General features: G+C 40.0%; 3 protein-coding genes across 5 annotated transcripts in view; all 3 read left to right on the top strand.

The window, feature by feature from the left end:
- LOC146475370 (uncharacterized) overlaps window positions 1-7858 on the top strand; it is a 30166-nt gene extending 22308 nt beyond the window's left edge. For both annotated transcript variants that reach the window (XM_085115779.1, XM_085115778.1), the window contains exons 2-7: window positions 1154-1277; window positions 3553-3638; window positions 4599-4697; window positions 5346-5390; window positions 6288-6380; window positions 7108-7858. In XM_085115779.1, the coding sequence (XP_084971905.1) occupies window positions 1154-1277; window positions 3553-3638; window positions 4599-4697; window positions 5346-5390; window positions 6288-6380; window positions 7108-7152 (492 nt within the window). In that variant the 3' untranslated portion in view covers window positions 7153-7858. The remainder of the gene's footprint in view (window positions 1-1153; window positions 1278-3552; window positions 3639-4598; window positions 4698-5345; window positions 5391-6287; window positions 6381-7107) is intronic.
- LOC146475368 (uncharacterized) overlaps window positions 1-20373 on the top strand; it is a 68540-nt gene that overhangs the window by 46694 nt on the left and 1473 nt on the right. The window contains exon 8 of one of the 2 annotated variants that reach the window (XM_085115784.1): window positions 8766-9127. The gene's annotated coding sequence lies outside the window, so the exon portion shown is untranslated. Of the gene's footprint in view, window positions 1-8631; window positions 8718-8765; window positions 9128-20373 lie in introns of those variants that run through there. The other variant, XM_085115786.1, reaches the window with a different exon arrangement.
- On the top strand, window positions 10785-20009 carry LOC146475369 (uncharacterized). Its single transcript, XM_085115781.1, has 7 exons — window positions 10785-10966; window positions 14669-14792; window positions 15103-15188; window positions 15946-16044; window positions 16683-16727; window positions 18028-18120; window positions 19274-20009. Exons 1-7 carry the CDS (start codon window positions 10889-10891, stop codon window positions 19316-19318), a joined length of 570 nt encoding a protein of 189 aa, XP_084971907.1. The 5' UTR covers window positions 10785-10888; the 3' UTR covers window positions 19319-20009.

Raw genomic sequence — 20373 nt, 5'->3', positions numbered from 1 at the left:
GATTGTTCTTTTGAAATAGTGTACAAATAGGCTTCCATGTTAAATCTTAAAGTGTGGTCATTCAAATCAACCGATACTGTGCAACTAGTTCATATAAACTTTTAAAATTACTAAGCAATCTTCGATCTACACCCCCTATTCTGCTCTGATGCAAAATAATCTTTCCTCAGTAATATTCGGCAGTTCCGGTACTAAGTTAAGCTTTGTAACTAAGGAAGATGAAAAGAATTAGAATATACGGTTTCGTCCAATTATCTGTGAACTTGTTTATGAAGCTGTTCTGATTGAGGCATTTATTGTTACAAACGTAAAGGTAGATTGGGAATAAATTACAATTTTTTCCATCTGAGTTTTCTGATAATGTGAACTTGTTTTTTTTTTCCTCCAACTTTCTACAAAGCGTTCAAGCAAATATTTGCCATGTCATTGAGCAATATACATAGCTGTGTTGACGTCAGGCATACCTTCACGTTCCGGTTTTCTTTTCTCTTCCCTTAATTCATTCCGAGTCAATAAAAACCTGAAAAACTGGGAAACTGCATTTCAAATCAGGAACAAACCTGATTTTATCCGGCATAAACTTCCATGGAATAAATGACGCATTCTTCTCAGCGCAAACTTAAAAGGTCTTCTGATTTTTTCAACTGTTCCGTAATATATTGAACACAGGGAAAACGTATCAGGCCCCATCCACTCTAGTATCCGTTTTCATCGCGGCGAAAACGAAGGAAAATATTGTCATCCACACTAACGTTTTTGTTTCGTTTTCACCTGTCCACACGAAAACGCTTGAAAGCGATAAAAATGACTGCGACCTGGGATTGCGCATGTGTTAACCATCCGCCATCTTGGATTGATGCTCCGACAGTTTACTGGAACCCTTTTTACGTCACCGTTTTCACCTCAGTGTCCACACTAGAGGCGGATGTAGCCATTTTCGAAAGTCTCCGTTTTCATTGGCGTTTTCGGGCGTTTAAATGTGGATGATAGGCGAAAACGTATAAAAAAGTATTCGTTTTTAAACGAAAACGTATTAGTGTGGATTGGGCCTAGGACAGAAGTCACGCAATAGCATGCCTGAGTAAGGCTAAAATACCTACACATGCACACGCGGTACACGACGTAATTTGTTTTCTTGTGCTTCGTTTAACAGCTTTCATCCGGTTATGGGATCTATGCGGGTGTCTACGGCGCCAAACTGCTAAAGGACCTGAACGATGAAGCCCGAGAACTCGATCATGAGGGAGAACTGCCAATACCTTACAAGTATTACAAAGGTTTGTTATGTTATAGTCTTTGTAGTTTCTCAGTAATTTTCATTAGTTTAATCACCATAAAAATAATGAAATTTAAACACACTTTTCAGGGCATACCGTGTCTAAAAACGGGTCGATTTCTTTTTTTTTTTTTTTTTTTTTTTTTTCTTCCTCGTAGCCACAAATCGGTACATTCCATTGAACTCTCCCCTCTCCTACTCGGGATGTATCGTTCTGATTGTCTTCAACAACAGTAGGCCAATCAAAATCCATTCTTGTCGCTTATATCGCGAGGGAGGGGACCCACTCCTCCCTACCTGTGTGACGTCAATGCATCATTTGATATATTTATTAAAGACGGATTAAATTGTCGCGCCATATTGTTTTAACATGTTGTGGACTCAAGTGTGCCGTTTTCAAACGGAAATTTCACCATTTTGAAGCGGTAAATCGAAAGAATAACTTCTAAGAAGCACCCGACACGTAAAACGGTGGAAATTGGTGAGTTCTTAGCGAAGGAATCGTGCTTTGTTTGACAGTCTTAGACCACGACGCGAGACTGAAAAGAGGTCATCAAGAAGCTTACGTTATCGTAATGGAATTTCACAAATTTCCGCTGATAGTCTGAGTCGCGTAACACAAAGGAAACAACGTAACGCGATCGTCGTGACTCAAACTATTCCATTAGCAAGGACAGTTTTCTTAATCGGCGAAGCATACAGTTGGAATAAATGAATCAGCCCCAGCATCACGCGTAATGCCAGTATAGCAGGCATCTTGTCCTTTCAAAAAATGAGCTCTCCGAAGGATTTTTTCCACAAAATGTCTGTGACATGATGTCGAGAAAAAAACATAACAAATATAGATTTACATTTATTGCTGGCGAGCGTTAGCGAGACAGCACACTATTCTTGTCAATAGGGAGAAAAATCCAAAATTTTGTCGGATGTAAGACTCGAAGCTTGCGCAGTAGAGCATTATCCGGGATGGTTGAGACGACAATCATGCGCAAATCACATGGCTGACATATAATCCGGGATACACACCTCACTTTGCACTTGAGAATCGCACGCTGTCAGACGCTTTCGGTTTCGAGGTGCAGTTGACGTTGCCATAAAATAAGTAGGTATGTTTTCTATTTGCTATGTCTTTATTTGCTTTTGTAATCATTCATCAAGGTCACGAACGGAAAGAGATCAATTTGTGTTTGGCTGCTTTTATAGATCCACCGCTTGAGAATTGAGATCACTTTCCATGGGATTCATCATTAATCCGTTCTTGACCTTGATGAATATTTTCACAAGCAAATGAAGACATCTAGCCAATAAAAATATTAAGAAATACTTACCTACTTGTTTTATGGCAAAGTCAACTGCGCCTCGAAACCGTCTGTGCGTAAGATCGTGGTAAAATTCTCCCGTGGAAAAGTGATCTCAATTCCCAAGCGGTGGATCTACGAAAGCAGCCAAACACAAAGTGATCTCTTTCCTAATTCCGTTCGTGACCTTGATGAATGATTACAAAAGCAAATAAAGACATAGCAAATAGAAAACATACCGTGGAGGCTAATAATTCAAAATCGGCGAACCACTCAACTGTGAAATCAAAGGACTCGTTGTACTTTCACATGAGTTCTTCGCCCGTGGAGGCCAATAATTCAAAATCTGTGGAGTTTGTGCCGGATAATTCGACCGTTGAGTCATGCTCTTTGTCCGTAAGTGTGTCCGTTGAGGCAAAAGAATTGAAAACATGTCGATCGCTCGTCGAAGCGAACTATGCAACTGTGAAATCAGATGATTGTTTCACTCTGAAATCAAACGACTCGTTGCACTTTCACACGAGTTCTTTGCTCGTGGAGGCAAATAACTCAAAATCTGTGCCGTTTGGGGCGGCTGATCCGTCTACTTCACCAACACCCCCATCCCACAAAAAAGAAGCGTTTTCAACATTTCTTCGCCAATGTGGGTTATACAAATCACTAAACCAGCTGCCATGACCCATTTTCAAAACCAATGCTTGCTGTAGTCATTTTTACAACTCATCCAACTGAAACCTACTCTCCCTACCCTCAAAGTCGACCCCCTTTTCCAAACCCATTCACTGTTTAATTAAATCCCCACAACTTTACCCCCCTTCGCCAGCACTCACTTTCATATTGAAATCACTAGTTTATTTCGAAGTAAATTAAACTAATTAATCATGCAAGGTGCATCAGTTTCTCGTGTCCTTAATTTATACAACCTTGGTAATTTATGGTTACGTATATTAACGACTGCGCGTTTTTCTTCTTTTTTAGTTGTCATCAACTTGGACTACGCCGCCGTAGCCTTTAGTGTGCTGAATTTTTTGGCCAACTGTTTGCTACTGGGATCGTATGGCACGGTAAGTGCACGCGGTACTCCATGCAGCCTCGAGAAACCCCAGCCACAATGAAACCACCTGCGTATACCCTTAGCTAAAAAGTATCCTTTTTTTATTTGCAAAACAAAAAATATATATACTGAAAACAATGGACACAGTTATTTGCAACTGTGATATCAAAATTATATGTATGTCTGTATTGATGCAACAAAAATGAGATGGAATCAACCAGGCGTTGGATTTGCTCTGACAAAGAGCTAACGTCGAAATTTCAGCACTCGAATCTCTTTACAATGGCCAAATTACCGCATCAATGGCTCTGTTGCCTTAACCGCAGTCGAACGTAATAAATAAGAAAGGATAAGGTTTTACTTTTAGAACTCAAAGCCGGTATGTTTTCTTGTGAGTCTTTGAGGTTACTTAATCATTTTATGATTTACCAAAAAAAAGTATTTCAAAAAAAGGTTTTGAAAGTGAAGTATTTGGAGACCCATCTGCAATGTGTGTCTGCGTGTACTGTTTGAATACGTGACATTAGCTCATTTAAAAAAAGCTTGATACTTCACTTATGATAATATGATTTAACCCTTTAAGCCCTAACAGTGACCAGCATCCAATATCTCATCACAATATTCACTGTTGATCAACCGCTCAGGTTATGAGAATAATGGAAATGATCACTAAGGACAAGTTGTTTTGACGTGTAAACAAATTCTCCTCAATGGTTCCATAAGAAATATTTGAGAACAGTTATGAGAAAATGAATATTGATATCGGGACTCACCAAAAACCTTATCAGCTATGAGCTGACAAAGAGAAAAACTTATCTTTAGCGAACTTTTCTTATTTTTGACGTTTGATCTGTTCCGCTATCCCACCGAGCACCACATGGTTTCTTTTCAAAGTAACCCTCTTGTCCAGGAGTCGTAAATGTTCGTTGATTTTGTAAAAGCTGTTCTTGTTTCTTTTTCACCTTTTTAGAGAAACCGTTTTTTGGCACTGCCTTATATCGTCCTTCAGATCTTCCTGCTTGCTTACACTCTGGGTACGACGATCTTCTTGATCGCGATCTGGCACGGGGTAGGTCTTGTTTCAATTACTCGGTTAGGAATAAAATCTTAATATACTCAGCAGCGAATGTTCAACAATTTGATTGGTTGCCGAAGCAAGGTATATGAACAGACCTTTCCGTTCAGCAACATTCACTTGATAAAGCGACAAAACAGTTTCAGCTCACGTAACCAATTTAAAATGCTGTAGCCATACAACTAAAACTTTACCTTTAAAATGTTTCAAAGGACATTCACTGTTAATGTCTACATATGCAATAATTTAGGACGGGATATTACTTTATATAATAAGGTTAAAATTTTAAGTTTAAAAACAATCAATTCAGTTCCACTGCCTAGTTGCTCTTGTTTTTGGGAAATAAATGGTCTTCATTTATTTTTCTGTGTCCCGTTCTAGACCTAACACATTGCGTTTAATCTTTTAAAACCTGAAAAGACGTTTAGAAATTACCATAACAGGAGACCAACAACATTGTCAAGCTATACAACCTGAGTGGTTTTCATTTGAGCGCGTTGAATCAGTGTAATTTTATATTCTTGCAAGTTAGTTTTGGTTTATTACGTTCTGTGATTGGTTAAAAAAAACTCGCGCCACTTTCTCGACTAGACAGAGCTATTTCCTGTTTTTTAATCAAATATGACTATTATTTAATTATAGTTCTCATATCTTTTCGTTGGATCAATCCTTGGCTGGTTGCTTTCGGTAAGTGTATGACTCTTACATCTTAGTTTCTGTTCACAAAATAATAGCGTTAGGGAACCCAGATACCAACCATGCGACATAATGAGTTTCTGGGTTAATATGATTAGGAGAAGCTGGTAAATTCTTTATAAAAGTAAAGTAATTTATTTATGTCAATAACACAGGGAGTGCGTGCTCATTACTCGAGCCATTGGTTAATGATAAACCGGACAAAGTACTTGACAATAATCCTGATCGAATTACAATTTGCGAATGTTGGTTCTAGAGGAGAGGGGAAAACCGGAGTACCCAGAGGAAAACTTCTCGGAGCAAGGACGAGAACCGACAATAAACTAAGCCCACATATGACCTCGAGTCCGGGAATCGAACCCGAGCCATATTGGTGAGAGGCGAGTGCTCTCATCACTGCGCATGCGCCATCCCTTCTCCCTTTCATGATCACTAACCGAGTTACTAATAAATAAGAAGGGAATCAACTTGAGGCGGGAGAACAGATTGTTTTCTTTAATGTTTTAGCTTTGACTGGACGCAAAGATAGTTGTTACCGGATGGAATACGTATTTTAAAGCTCAGCCTACTGAAAAATACTGACCTTAGTAATTTATGAAAAACTGTGAAAGTTTAGTCATACTTTTCTTCAAGAAAAAGTGGAAAATGCGAGGAGCTACGTGTCAATTGGTTCGAATGTTCATCGGGATTGGGGTTGATTTATTTTTACTGTAACCTTTAAATTTTATGAACATTCTCATAAATAATATTGATATTCCTTAGTTACTGTGGTATTGATGGCGCAGGGTGCAATTAGAGGTTGCTGAAAAAGCGTTGATATTACAAGGAAACATTTGAGGCGGATCACAGTTAAAGGGTTAATAATCTGCTTTGTTTTGAATTACTCAGATCTACTTCATCATTGTGGTGTACTCGTACCACGAAGCCCTCCGTGAGGACCCCTCAGGATCAAGTACTGGATTTGGTCCGCCAGCACCGATGGTAATAGCCTAGAGAAAGGTCGACGGGAAGGAGAAGGGGGAGGGGAAGAGAGAGGGAAAAGCGGGGGAGGAGAGAAGGGGGAGGATAGATTGCTTGCAGTCCCCCTTTCTCTTTAAGATCCGTCGAGGGTTAATCAATCCGTCGAGCTCGAGCTACAATAGGGGGTGTAAAGGAGAGGGGGATTGGGGCGAGACGTTTGTCTTCCCGCGCGCCGCTCTGGTCTCGTCCCAATCCTCCCGTCCCAATTTTTCGCTGTGTGTTAACACTACGCAAACTTCGAGATATGAAGAGACTGCAAGCCGGTATTGTAGGGGAGGGGCTTAAGAGGAAAAGAATAAAAGAATAAGTGGATGCCCATGAATTTAATATTTGCGGCTGACCCAAAAATTACATTATGGTTTGTGACTCTTAGATTGAGCCGGGAAAATGTTTTCAACATATCCGACAGCAAAGACAACAACCATACCTTCTTGGTCTTCAGAATTTTTAAATAAATCCCACGCTATTAATTTCCTGATTTTTTCGTATAAAACTTCACGGCTAAGTCCCGTTAGCCTAACCCTGATATATAGATCAGGATCCGTTGAAAGTAAGAGATAATTATCAAGCAACGCATTTGTAAAGTACTTTCTTGGGTATTAAAGAAAATAAATCATTTAAGGACTACTAACAATTCTACTGAGGATTTAAGAAGACTTAACAAGGTTTGTTTGTATCTAATCCACAGGTGCAAGTGGTCGGTGGCCCTCCTGCATACGCAAAGTTTCCATAAACGGTGGTGCAAATAAACCCATTCACAGTTTAGCTGTCAGAACGACATGTGGATGTGCAGCCATTGTCGCTCTTAGATTTCCAATCGTTTGCAGTTGTTTCAGTTTTAAGTAACTTAAAAATAGTGCAGCTTCTTTCTTTCGTTTATGGACAATGAAGCGGAGAAAAATACGCGAGCTCTCGCGAGAATCACCTTTCCCCAGTTGTTCAAAGACCGGATAACTTTATCCACTGGATAAGTCGCTATCCAGCGGAACAAATGTACAACATCCTATGCTTTTGGCAAGTTTTTCACACAATCCCATTGTTAAATTTGACATAAGTTCTACTCTATTCACAAATTATAGGACTATCATGAAAATCTTGCACACATTTTATCTGTCGGATAGCAAACTATCCAGTGGATAAAATCATCCGCCCTTTGAACAACTGGGGACTAGGTGCATGGTACACTGCTGGCAATGCTATAACACGCGTGTTCACTCGCGTCGGGGAATTTTTTCGTGTGATCGCGCGTGTTCTTTTCGCTGTACTGTCCCTGAGTGAAATTAGGACTTGCCATTGTGTAACTACTAAAGATAGGTTGCAATTGGAAGCTTTAGAATAGCAGTGCACAGACACCCGAAAATGGTATATAAATAACCACCTGTAGTATAAGCCAAAAGTACAGTCAAAGATAAAATTAAAATCATGTTCCTTTGTTTTTACCGGTTCTTTTGTCTTTAATCTTCCGAAATAAAACAATTAATCTCATTCTCTTTCTGACTGCGCACGCCTCGTGGCCTGCGCTTTTGCGTTTCCTGTGCTAAAATGCTTTGTTCAACATCCTGGACTTCTACGAAGTAAAATAGCGGAGCAAGAGCAAGACTTGATAAGGATCTCCTCTTCGAAAAGCGTAAGTTTGAAAAGCCATTCGATGATGATGATGAAGTAGGGAGGGAAGAAAGAAGAGGTAGTCTTCTTGAATTTGCGAGGGTTTAATTGGAAAACAATAAAAGTCCTAGACAAATATATTCAATTTGGTAAAATAGTCGTCCATTAGAACACTCGCCCTTTTCCAGTATTTCACATCTCACATTTGGGCTAAAATCCTAAAATAGTCCGGGGAGAATTTCGCCTAATTCATCACTTGTCTTTTCCGGAGGGGCATTCAATCAATCCACATACGCCACATTCTTAGTTGAATCAAGGGTAATCCACTTAGCCGGTTAATAACTGAAATAAAAGGATAGGGCATGGGTTTTGTTGCATTTTATTTGAGCTGGCTCTGTTGCTGGTTTCATATAGAACTGCTACACCGTGCTGACGAGTTCAAATAAGAACAAAACAGCTGTCCACGGTTGCAGCCCTGTTTTGTCGGTTTCTGTCGCGTTGTTGTCTCTCAAAGTCAACTCTTTCAGGTAGTATCAGCCTTGCAGCTTGTGTTACAGTGTACAGAAGTTACCATGGTAATGGCCGTGGTAACAATAGTTTTGTTTAGGTGTCATTTAGTTTTCACAACAAAGAGTACGGGCTCCAGACAGGAGCGAGGGAGGGGGAGGTATCATATGACAGGACGAGAGTAGATAACTCACTTTCCCCTATTTTTTCCGTGGGATTGTCGAGAATCGTGAGCCTGCCGCCATCTTGGTTTGTAACGGCGAGTGCATCCTGGGGAGAGTGCCTAAACTTCCGAGGGGGGCGGGAGTGGGTCAGAGAGAGGCGGAAACCGACTAGGGGCTCTCTTGGTAGTTTAGACGCTCTCTTCAGGTGGCGCTCGCGGTTACAAACCAAGATGGCGGAAGTTCGATCGAAGCGTGCAAGTCTCAAAAATCCCGCGGAAAAACAGAAGAAAGTGAAAAGTCTTGGACAAAGGGAACGCTATTTTCCATTAGTCTCTTCCCATGACATTTCGTGCGCCTCAATCCACTCTGATCTTCAATCATCTCTCTGCTCACTCACAATGAATGGCGACAGGAGTGACTGGGTACGAGTCTGTAATAGCCTGAGTATCAGGCTTTTGGGGGGGGGGGGGGGTAGGGAGAGGGGGAAGGGAGGAAGGGGAAAAGGGAGGAAAAGCTTGACACAAAAGCATTGAGACGAGTATTCCGCCCCCTCGATGAGCATGACGCTTCGCCGTAAACATTAGCCAATCAAAATAACTTCCGGTCATGAAACTGTCATGTCAGCGATGACCGCTGTGAGAGATATGAATTGAAGTTACACAGACAGCTCCATTGCAAAAGACTCTCCAAACAAAATATTTTCTGTTGAGCACCACTGAGCAGAATTCGCGACTAGATACAGCTTCATTACAGGAGGAAAATACAAATCTCACAGTTTAGAACGGCAAGAAGTGATGACAAAAACGCAGCCGTAACTAATCAAAAGACAAATAGCCGTGACAAGACGCACAAGATCTCAGCTACGAAAACAAATAGGCGGCCGGATAAAGATTATTCCAGGGTAGTACCTAGTGTAACTGATGAGAATACCGTGGATAAGTAAAGTTATTTGACTTTGACTTTGATGATATAACTCTCATAATTTCAAGGATTTACGACATCACATCTTTGAAGGTTTACTCAGTATATTTCCCGGTGTTTGCTTTAACGAGATTACTATGTAAATTTGGTATTATGATATAAATTCGTGATTTGTTCAAATTAACTTGAGGAAGTGGAAAGATTGTGAACTAAAAACGTCTTACATGGTGGATCCGAGCACAGACATACATTAGTCAGTTTCGGGCAATTGTTGTGGTCGCAACACCACGAGAGTTAAATCGTGATTAAAACATGCTAAACTGTACTTTAGGAGAAATGAAGTTCGTGTCCGTTCCATGCATAAAAAGTTTATTTCGAGTTCTCAATACACGACCGGATGTTATTTCACATGCATGACCGCAGGCCAAAATTATGGCAACGGTTTGTTCAGCGATTTAAGTGAATCCTGTAGATTCCTTTCCCCTTAAGGATAATTCTCAGCCCTGAAAGGGCTCGATTAACCCGGATAAGCGGTTAAAATGCGAAAGCATGTTTAGGTCAGTTTCGAAACAAGTGTTGATTCTTTTACTTAGTAACTATGGTGACATAGAGCATGCATGATTAAAAACAGTCATCGTGCACGATTCCTCTATCCCGCTCTTTATTCCAAAACAGATATTGGCAGGAGCCTTATAGCCTTATAACCTTGTGGCGCGTTAACAAAGCCTTAGTGTATAGATAGTTCCAGATTATCGTCCTTCCTTTCGTTTAAAGCAGAGATAAAGCATAGACCCTGTGCAAAAGTAGCCGAAATTTAAATATTCTTTTGTCTGCATTCACAAAAGCCTTACTAGCCTCGTTACGTTTAAGTGAAACATTCTTTTGATTTTTGAACTAAAGAACAAGGTTACCAAGGCTAGCGTCGCGAAACAGACTCCGGAACGTCCACTTGAAACATGACGAGGCAAATAACAAATTCAGACACCTGGATACACAGTTTAACGACAGTTCTGATTGGCTGTTCTTTGGATACGTGCAAAAGTATCGATGTCCTGCCCTTAAGATTGATAGGTGCTCTTAAAGATTGACAGGTGTTAATACTTCAAGGCGTTTCTGGGTGATATGATTGGTCCGTGCGCAAATACATAATATCTACAAATATTTCCAGTGCTGCAGACTACTGGAGCAACCGATTGAAAGGTGCAAAACTTCGCGTTTGTACCTCTGCTGTCCTGCCGTTGGTTTACAGCACTAAAATTTCAAGATTCAGCTATGGCTGTTATGGTGCGTACTTGTTGCTGTGGTTGTGACTTAAAGACAGGGATTTTGCTCATTGCTCTCTATGGCTTGGTGAGTAAATCTGAATATCCATGTCAATACAATACTTTTGGTGTTTTCGGTTCCGGATCAAGTGCGACTACTGCGTGGCCAGCTACCGCTAGCGTGGGGTTGCGGCTCGCTATATACACTACAGAAACATAGGCTCTATTTCTCCGGCTCCCTCGGCTCCGGTATTTCTTCCCGAACAGCAGCTGGTAGTCGAGTCTGTACAAGATCATTTCACTAAACTAAATTTTTCCTTGTGAACTTCTTGCCACTGAAGCTCGATCCGTTCCCAGACGTTTTGATTTACTGTAGGGTAAACTTAAAACCAGGAGAGTTTTTGTTCGACGCCAAAATATCTAGCTTGAACTTATAGTTTCAACATGGCCAAAAAAAACAGTGTGTCATCTGCAATAAACGTACAGAGCTGTTTTTCCGCGTCACTTTACAGTGTATTCGGGTGTGATTTAATCACTATTCATATGCATCGGTTTGCAATGATTTGCACTAACTGTACGGTAAACTTGAAACCAGAAGAGTTCTTGGGGTATGCCAAGGTATAATCAACTTATAGTCTCAACATGGCATGACTAAAAAAAAACAACAAACTGTGTATACGTACAGCGCTGTTTTTCCGCGTCACATCAGTTGAGAGTGATTTAATCAGTTTGCATGCATCGGTTTGCAGACATTTTCAGTAACTGTACGGTAAACTTGACACCAGAAGAGTTCATGTTCGATGGCAAAATATATTGAGCTTATAGTTTCAACATGCCTACCAAAAACAGAGTATGTGATATTCAATATACGGGTAATCTTGAGTCGTATTCACTTTCCAAGTCACTGATTTGGGGTGATTATTTAGTCAGTTTGCATATGAATAGTTTTTTCCATTCCGTTCTCGAGTAGTTTAAATATTTCGATTTTGGGGGGGAACAAAGAAGATTTCCAGGATTTCTGCTGCGCTTAGTTTCTGGCTGAGGTTTCTTCCGGGCGGAAAGTTTTCGTCCAATCAGTCTGCATCAATTCTCTTGCTCGCTGTATAAAGAATTAGAATTTACGGTTTCGTCGATATCTGTGAACTTGTTCATGAAACTGTTCTAATTGAGGCACTTATTGTTAAACACGTAAAGGTAAAATGGGAGTAAATCATAATTTTAACCATCTGAATTTTCTGATGAAGTGAAATTGTTTTTTTCCCCTAACGTTCTACAAAGTGAGCAAGCAAATATTTGCCATGTCATTGAGCAATGTACATAGCTGTATTGAGGTCATGCATATCTACACGTTCCGGTGTCTTTACTCTTACCTTAATTCATTCCGCGTCAATAAAAACCTGAAAAACTGGGAAGCTGCATTTCAAATCACAAACAAACCTGATTTAATCCGGCATAAACTGCCATGGAAGCAAATGACGCATTCTTCTCAGAGCAAACTTAAAAGGTCTTGTGATTTCTTTAACTGTTCCGTAATATATTGAAAACAGGCAAGCGTATCAAATTAACCCCATCCACACTAATGTGTTTTCAAAAGTACAGTAAACACCCGCATATAAGAATAAATGGATCAAGAAGACCAGGCTGAAATTTGGCCAATAAAGCCCCATTTTTATAAGAACAAGCCTAAAAAATTCAGCATATTCTTATAAACTGGAAAAGGTGTCATAATTGCATAAAAAAAAACAAGTGATTTTTGTATTGAGTACTGTACTAATGTTTCTACTGTAATTGATGTTTCTACTGTAAATACATAAAAGAAATTGAGTACAGTATAGAATAATGATAATATAGAAATTTAAGAACATTTTAAGAACACTTTGAGGCTGATTTGTCACCAAGCACCCGTTAAACAAGAACCCGATCAGCCTGACCTCCGAAATCATGTGTTCTTAAATGCGGGTGTTTACTGTATCCGTTTTCATCGCGGCGAAAACGGAGGAAAATATTGTCATCCACACAAACGTTTTTGTATCGTTTTCACCTAGCTGGTGAGCCTGGCTTGCTGGTCTCACAAAAGCTAAGCGTATGTTCACAATGAACTGCTATCTTATCTGTCCACATTAAAACGCTTGAAAGCGATGAAAATGACTGCGACCTGGGATTGCACACGTGTTAACCATCCGCCATCTTGGATAGATGCTCCGATTTGGACTGGATCGATGGCATGTGACGCTTTTAACGTCACTGTTTTCACCTGTCCACACCAGAAACGGATGTTACCATTTACGAAATTCTCCGTTTTCATCGGCGTTTTCGGCCGTTTTAGCGTGTATTATAGGCGAAAACATATCAAAAAGTATACTTTTTCAAACAATAAACTTATTAGTGTGGACGGGGCCTCGGACAGAAGTCACGCAATGGCATGTCTGAGCGAGGCTAAAATACCTACACATGCACATGCGGTACACGACGTAATAGACCAATTTATGTCGTCATAAATTTAAGTTAATGGGACAACCATGAGAGATTACGTGCTGGTTGTGTGACATGCTTTAAGGTAGGGGGGTAGGGTTTCACAGTCCAAAGTTTATCGGGATCACATGCATTAGTAACGCAAACTGTACGCTGAGCCAATCAGAATCGGCTGGTATTTCACTGTCAATCAATCCTCAGACATCGAGCACGAGTTCTGTGTTCATTCATTCCTTCGCTGCGAGCTAGCAAACTGTAGTTGTCTTGTTCTACGACGTGTTTTTTCCCTCCCCCCCACCCTATGGTTTAAGCATGTCACACACAAATTAACCCTAGTATTACCCAATGCCTATGAATTTATGAATAGTTATAATATATCTTACTTAAGCTGCTAAGCTGGGCCTTGGCCCCCACGTTACGGGATCATTGACTAGCTTTCCTATGTACAGCCCATGTACATGTTTCCAATTTTCAGATACACAGCAATATGTATTGATATCTCTTTATATGAAACGTTCCAGTTATGAGCTATTTTTGTTACTGTTAGCAACCAATGCTGTTGGTATTAATTTTATGCAGTTTATATGCATCAAAGACACTGAATGAACTGATTAGCCTTGTCTAATCCCAAGGACTACATAATTGTAGTAAGGAGTTAGTCTACAATTTAGATTTGTCTAATCAAAATACACAAATAAACTTTGGGCTGGGATGAAGTGCTCCCTTACAGGCACTCTTGGCCCCATAGACTCACAGAATTGATGGGTTACCATGGTAACCATGAGTCTAAACTCCCTTAGGACTAGGAACCTCTCTCAGGGTATTGTGACCTGCAGCCCTGAGGGGGAGTAGGGACATTTTCAGGGTATTGTGACCTGCAGCCCTGAAAGGGAGTAAGGACCTCTTTCGGGGTATTGTGACTGCAGCCCCGAAGAGGATTAGGAAAACTCCCTTAGGACTAGGAACCTCTCTCAGGGTATTGTGACCTGCAGCCCTGAGGGGGAGTAGGGACCTTTTCAGGGTATTGTGACCTGCAGCCCTGAAAGGGAGTAAGGACCTCTTTTGGGGTATTGTGACTGCAGCCCCGAAGAGGATTAGGAACCTCTCCCAGGGGTTTGTGACCTGCATCCCCGGAGAGGAGGGGGCTTTGACCCCCCTTACCAAGCCAGATTAGTGATTCAGTTATTGATGGCATTTAGTTCCACTGGCCTGCTATTGGAGTACTTCATTCCCAACCCCTTACCCCACATATCATTGTTGTGTTCTTATTTCTCATGGGTTGGGAGCATTAATTGTTTTCTTGTGCTTCGTTTAACAGCTTTCATCAGGTTATGGAATCTATGCGGGTATCCACGGCGCCAAAATGCTGAAGGACTTCAACGAAGAAGCCAAAGAACTCGATCCTGAGGGCAAACCGCCAATACCTTACAAGTATTACAAAGGTTTGTTATGTTGGTCTTTGTAGTTCCTCAGCAATTTTCATTAGTTTAATCACCATAAAATAATGAAATTAAAGCAGACTTTCTCTTTCAAATAAGTTGCTTTCCGAAGGATTTTTTACCAAAAGTCTGTGACGTAATGTCGAGAAAAAACCCGTAATAAATATAGATTTACATTTATTTATTTCGAAGTAAATTAAACCATTTAATCATGCAAGGTGCATCAGTTTCTCGTGATCTTAACTTATACAACCTTGGTAATTTATGGTTACGTATATTAACGACTGCGCGTTTTAATTTTGATCTTTTTTAGATGTCGTCAACTTGAACCACGCCGCCGTAGCCTTTAGTGTGCTGATGCTTTTGACAAACCTTTTGCTACTGGGATCGTATGACCCGGTAAGTGCACGCGGTACTCCATGCAGCCTCGAGAAACCCCAGCCACAATGAAACCGTATGCGTACACCCTTAGCTAAAAGGTATCCTTTTTATTTGGTAAACAGAAAAAGTATACTAAAAACAATGGACACAGTTATTTGCAACTGTGATATCAAAATTGTATGTATGTCTGTATTGATGCGACAAACATGAGATGGAATCAACCAGGCGTTGGATTTGCTCTGACAAAGGGCTAACGTCGAAACGTCAGCACTCGAATCTCTTTACGGTGGCAAAAATACCTTATCAATGGCTCTGTTGTTTTAAAAGCGGTCGAACGTAATAAATAAAAAAGGATAAGGTTTTGACTTTTCTCAAAGCCGGTATAGGTTTTCTTGTGAGTCTTTGACATTACTAAATCATTTTTTGAATTACTAAAAAAGTTTTTATAAAAAAGGTTTTGAAACAAAGTGAAGTATTTGAAGACCCATCTGCAATGTGTGGTTGTTTTTACTGTTTCAATGCGCGAGTAGTTCGTTTTAAAAAGGCTTGATACTTTACTTATGATAAAATTATTTAGTAAACCCACGGAATCACCAAAAATCCTTATCTATAGCGAACTTGTCTTATTTTTTACGTTTGATCTGTTCCGCTACCCCACCACCGTAGCACCACACGGTTTTTTTTTTTTTTTTTTCAAAATAACCCTCTTGTCCAGGAGTCATAAATGTTCGTTGATTTTGTAAACGCTGTTCTTGTTTCTTTTTAACCTATTTAGAGGTACCGTTTTTTGGCGCTGCCTTATATCATCCTTCACATCTTCCTGCTTGCTTACACTCTGGGTACGATGATCTTCTTGATCGCGATCTGGAACGGGGTACGTCGATCTTGTTTCAATTACTCGGTTAGGAATAAAATCTTAATATACTCGGCAGTGAATGTTCAACAACGTGATTGGTTGCCGAAGCAAGGTATATGACCAGACCTTTCCGTTCAGCAACATACACTTGATAAAGCGACAAACCAGTTCAGCTCACGTTACCAATTTAAATGCTGTAGCCATACAACTAAAACTTTACCTTTAAAATGTTTCAAAGGACATTCACTGTTAATGTCTACATATGCAATAATTTAAGACGGGATATTACTTAGGCTCGTTTAGGTGTAAAAACAATCAATTCAGCTCCACTGCCTAGTTGCACTTGTTTGTGGGAAATAAATGGTCTTCATTTATTTTTCTGTGTCCCGTTCTAGGCCTAACGTGCTCATTGCGTTTAATCTTTTAAAACCTGAAAAGACGTTTAAATAATTACCAGAACAGGAGACTAACAACATTTTCAAGCTATGCAAGCTGAACGTTTTTCATTTGAGCGCGATGAATAAGTGCAATTTTACATTCTTGCAAGTTAGTTTTGGTTTATTACGTTCTGTGATTGGTTAAAAAACTCGAGCCACTTTCTCGACTAGACAGAGCTATTTCCTATTTTTAATTCAATGACTTTCATTTAATTACAGTTCTCATATATTTTCATTGTAACAATCCTTGGCTGGTTGCTTTCGGTAAGTGTATGACTCTTTAAAGACCGTTTGTTTTCTAATTAAGGGGGGACTTAACGTAAACGCAATTTTACCGCACTTTGGCATGGCTTTAATGGAAATATCTCGTTTACGTTTCAAGCGATCCAAAAACTCTATGTTCATCCCGTAAATCTATGTTGTGGGGTGTTTTGTGAATTTTGGGGTGATTTTTGGGTATATCTGGGAGGAGATAGTTTTTCTAGAAGGATTGGTTAAATTAAGAGAAATAAGAAATATTGAAGAATTAGTGAAGTTTTAAAATAAGAATTTGTAGTTAATAATTAATAGACGGATACCAGGTTAGTCCACTAGCAACCTGGGTGCTCTTGCGTGGGTATCAACTGTCTGTTAGTGTTCCAAAAATCATTTTCTTTCTTCTATCCATTCTTAAAACCACTTCAAATTTCATTCAAATTTAGGTTAAGTCCCCCCTTAATAAAGATTACAGATTATCCCAAACCACAAACAAAATAATAGCGTTAGGGAACCCGGATACTAACCATGCGACAGAAATAAATGTCTTTCTGGGTTAATATGGTTAGGGAAGCTGGCAAATTTCTTTATAAAAGTAAAGTAATTTATTTATGTCAATAACACAGGGAGTGCTTGCGAAATTTTCTCGATCCAGTGGTTAATGATAAACCGGACAAAGTGCTTGACAGTAATCCAGATCATATTACAATTTGGAAATGTTTGTTCTAAAGGAGAGGGGAAAACTGTAGTACCCATAAAAAACCTCTCGGAGCAAAGACGAGAACCGTCAACAAACTAAGCCCACATATGACACTGAGTCTGGGAATCGAACCCGAGCCACATTGGTGAGAGGCGAGTGCTCTTACCACTGCACATGCGCCATCCCTTCTCCCTTTTATGATCACTAACCGAGTTGGTAATAAATAAGAATGGAGTCAACTTAAGACGGGAGAACAGATTGTTTTCTTTAATATTTCAGCTTTGACTGAAATGCAAAGATAGTTGTTACCGGATTGAATACGTATTTTAGAGCTCAGTCTACTGGAAAATACTGAAAAAGTGGAAAATGCCAGGATCTATTGGTTGGGATGTTCATCGGGATTGGGATTGATTTATAGATTTTCATTTACTATAACCTTTACTTTTTATGAACATTCCCATAAATAATATTGATATTACTTAGTTACTGTGGTACTGATGGCGCAGGGTGCAATTAAAGGTTGTTGAAAAAGCATTGATATTACAAGGAAACATTTGAAGCGGATCACAGTTAAAGGTTAAATAATCTGCCTTGTTTTTAATTACTCAGATCTACTTCGTCATTGTGGTGTACTCGTACCACGAAGCCCTCCGTGAGGACCCTTCAGGATCATCTGCTGGATTTGGCCCGCCCGTACCCATGGTAATAAACTAGAGAAAGGTCGAGAGAAAGGAGAAGGGGGAGGAGGAGAGGAAAGGGGAAGGGTTCAGGGGAAGGATATATTGCTTACAGCCTCCCCCCCCCCCCCCCCTTCTTTATCTTAAGATCCGTCGAGGGTTGATCCGTCGAGGGTTAATCAATCCGTCGAGCAGGGGTATAAAGGAGAGGGGATTGGGACGAGACGTTTGTCTTCTCGTGGGCCGCTCTCGTCTCGTCCCAATTTTTTGCTGTGTGATATGAAAAGACTGCAAGCCGGTAGGAGGGGGCTTAAAAGGAAAAGAATCATTGGATGCCCATGAATCTAGTATTTGGGGCAGGTCCAAAAATTACATTATTGTTTTGGCTGATTAGATCTTTTACAGATCCTGCGTATACTTGCAGCATTTTCGTTGTGCGGTTAATTGCTTATTGTTTCCTTTTGTGTTTTGGACCGTAGATCTTTTCAGATCCAATATGCTGTACTTTTTAACATGGTTTGGCCATGTACCTATGAAGAAAAGTTTTGCTTTTCTCATTTAACTTATTGCGACAGCGACATGATATTTCAGTTCTTTTGTTCATTGTTCGTAGTCACGCGCTATGACGTGGACGGATGTTTGAATTTGGGCCCATCGTGCATTTGGTAGACCAGTCGACTCGCGTTGGTGTTCTCCTAACCTTATTGCTGTGCTACACCGTGCTGACGAGAGCCAACCAGCTCGAAACAGCTCTCTACGGTTGCTGCATTCTGTTGATTTTCGGTTTGGCCTCTATCATCTCGCTGTCGTGTTAAGTTTTCTTCGCAGTCCGATCAACCTTGCAGAAATTTGAGTCTAAGATTGAGCCGGGAAAAGGTTTTCAACATATCCGACAGCAAAGACAACAACCATACCTTCCTCGTCCACGGAGACTTCAAGTAAATCCCACGCCATTAATTTCCTGATTTCTTCGTATAAAACATCACATTCAATTCCCATTATCCTAACCCTGATATATAGATTAGGATCCGTTGAAAGTAAGAGATAATTATCAAGCAACGCATTTATAACTGGTACTTTCTTAAATATTAAAGAAAATAAATCATTTAAGAACGAGTTAACAATCCTACTGTGGATTTAAAAAGACTTAACAAGGTTTCTTTGTATCTAATCCACAGGTGCAAGTGGTCGGTGACCCTCCTCCATACGCAAGGTTTCCCTAAACGGTGGTGCAAATCAACCCATTCACAGTTTAGCTGTCAGAACGACATGTGGATGTGCAACCATTGTCGCTCTGAGATTTCCAATCGTTTGCAGTTGTTCCAGTTCTAAGTAACTTAAAAAATAGTGCAGCCTCTTTCTTTCGTTTATGAACAATAAAATGGAGAAAAATACGCTCTCTCGAAGATCACCTTTCCCCAGTAATTCAAAGAGCGGATAACTTTATCCACTGGATAAGACGCTATCCAGCGGAGCAAATGTACAACATCCAATGCTTTTGGCAAGTTTTTCACACAATCCCATTCCTAAATTTGACATGTGCTTCTACTCTATTCACAAATTATAGGTCTATCATAAAAATCTTGCACACATTTTATCTGCTGGATAGCAAACTATCCAGTGGATAAAATTATCCACCCTTTGAACAACTTTGGCATGGTGCACTGCGATGCTATCACACGCGTGTTCACTTGCGTCGGGGAATTTTTTCGTGTGATCGCGCGTGTTCTTCCCGCTGGACTGTCCCTGAGTGAAATAAGGATTCGCCATTGTGTAACTACTAAAAATATGTTGCAATTGGAAACTTTAGAATAGCAGTGCACAGACACCCGAAAATGTTATATAAATAGCCACCTATAGTATTCGCCAAAAATATAGTCAAAGATAAAATTAAAATCATTTTAACTGGTTCTTTTGTCTTTGATCTTCCGATATAAAACAATGAATCTCATTCTTTCTGACGCACGCCCCGTGGCCTGCGCTTTTGCGTTTCCTGTGCAACAATGCTTTGTTCAACATCCTGGACTTCTACGAAGTAAAATAGCGGAGCAAGAGCAAGACTTGATAAGGATCTTCTCTTCGAAAAGCGTAAGTTTGAAAAGCCATTCGATGATGATGATAAACTAGGGAGGAAATAAAGAAGATATAGTCTTCTTGAATTTGCGAGGGTTTAATTGGAAAACAATAAAAGACCTAGACAAATATATTCAATTTGGTAAAATAGTCGTCCATTAGAACACTCGCCCTTTTCCAGTATTTCACATGTATCTCACATTTG

The sequence above is a fragment of the Pavona decussata genome, unplaced genomic scaffold (genome assembly GCF_977016875.1).
Source record: "Pavona decussata unplaced genomic scaffold, jaPavDecu1.1 SCAFFOLD_84, whole genome shotgun sequence".
Lineage (NCBI taxonomy): Eukaryota > Metazoa > Cnidaria > Anthozoa > Scleractinia > Agariciidae > Pavona > Pavona decussata.
The sequence above is the reverse complement of the archived record's forward strand: the minus strand, read 5'-3'. Positions and strand labels throughout refer to the sequence as shown.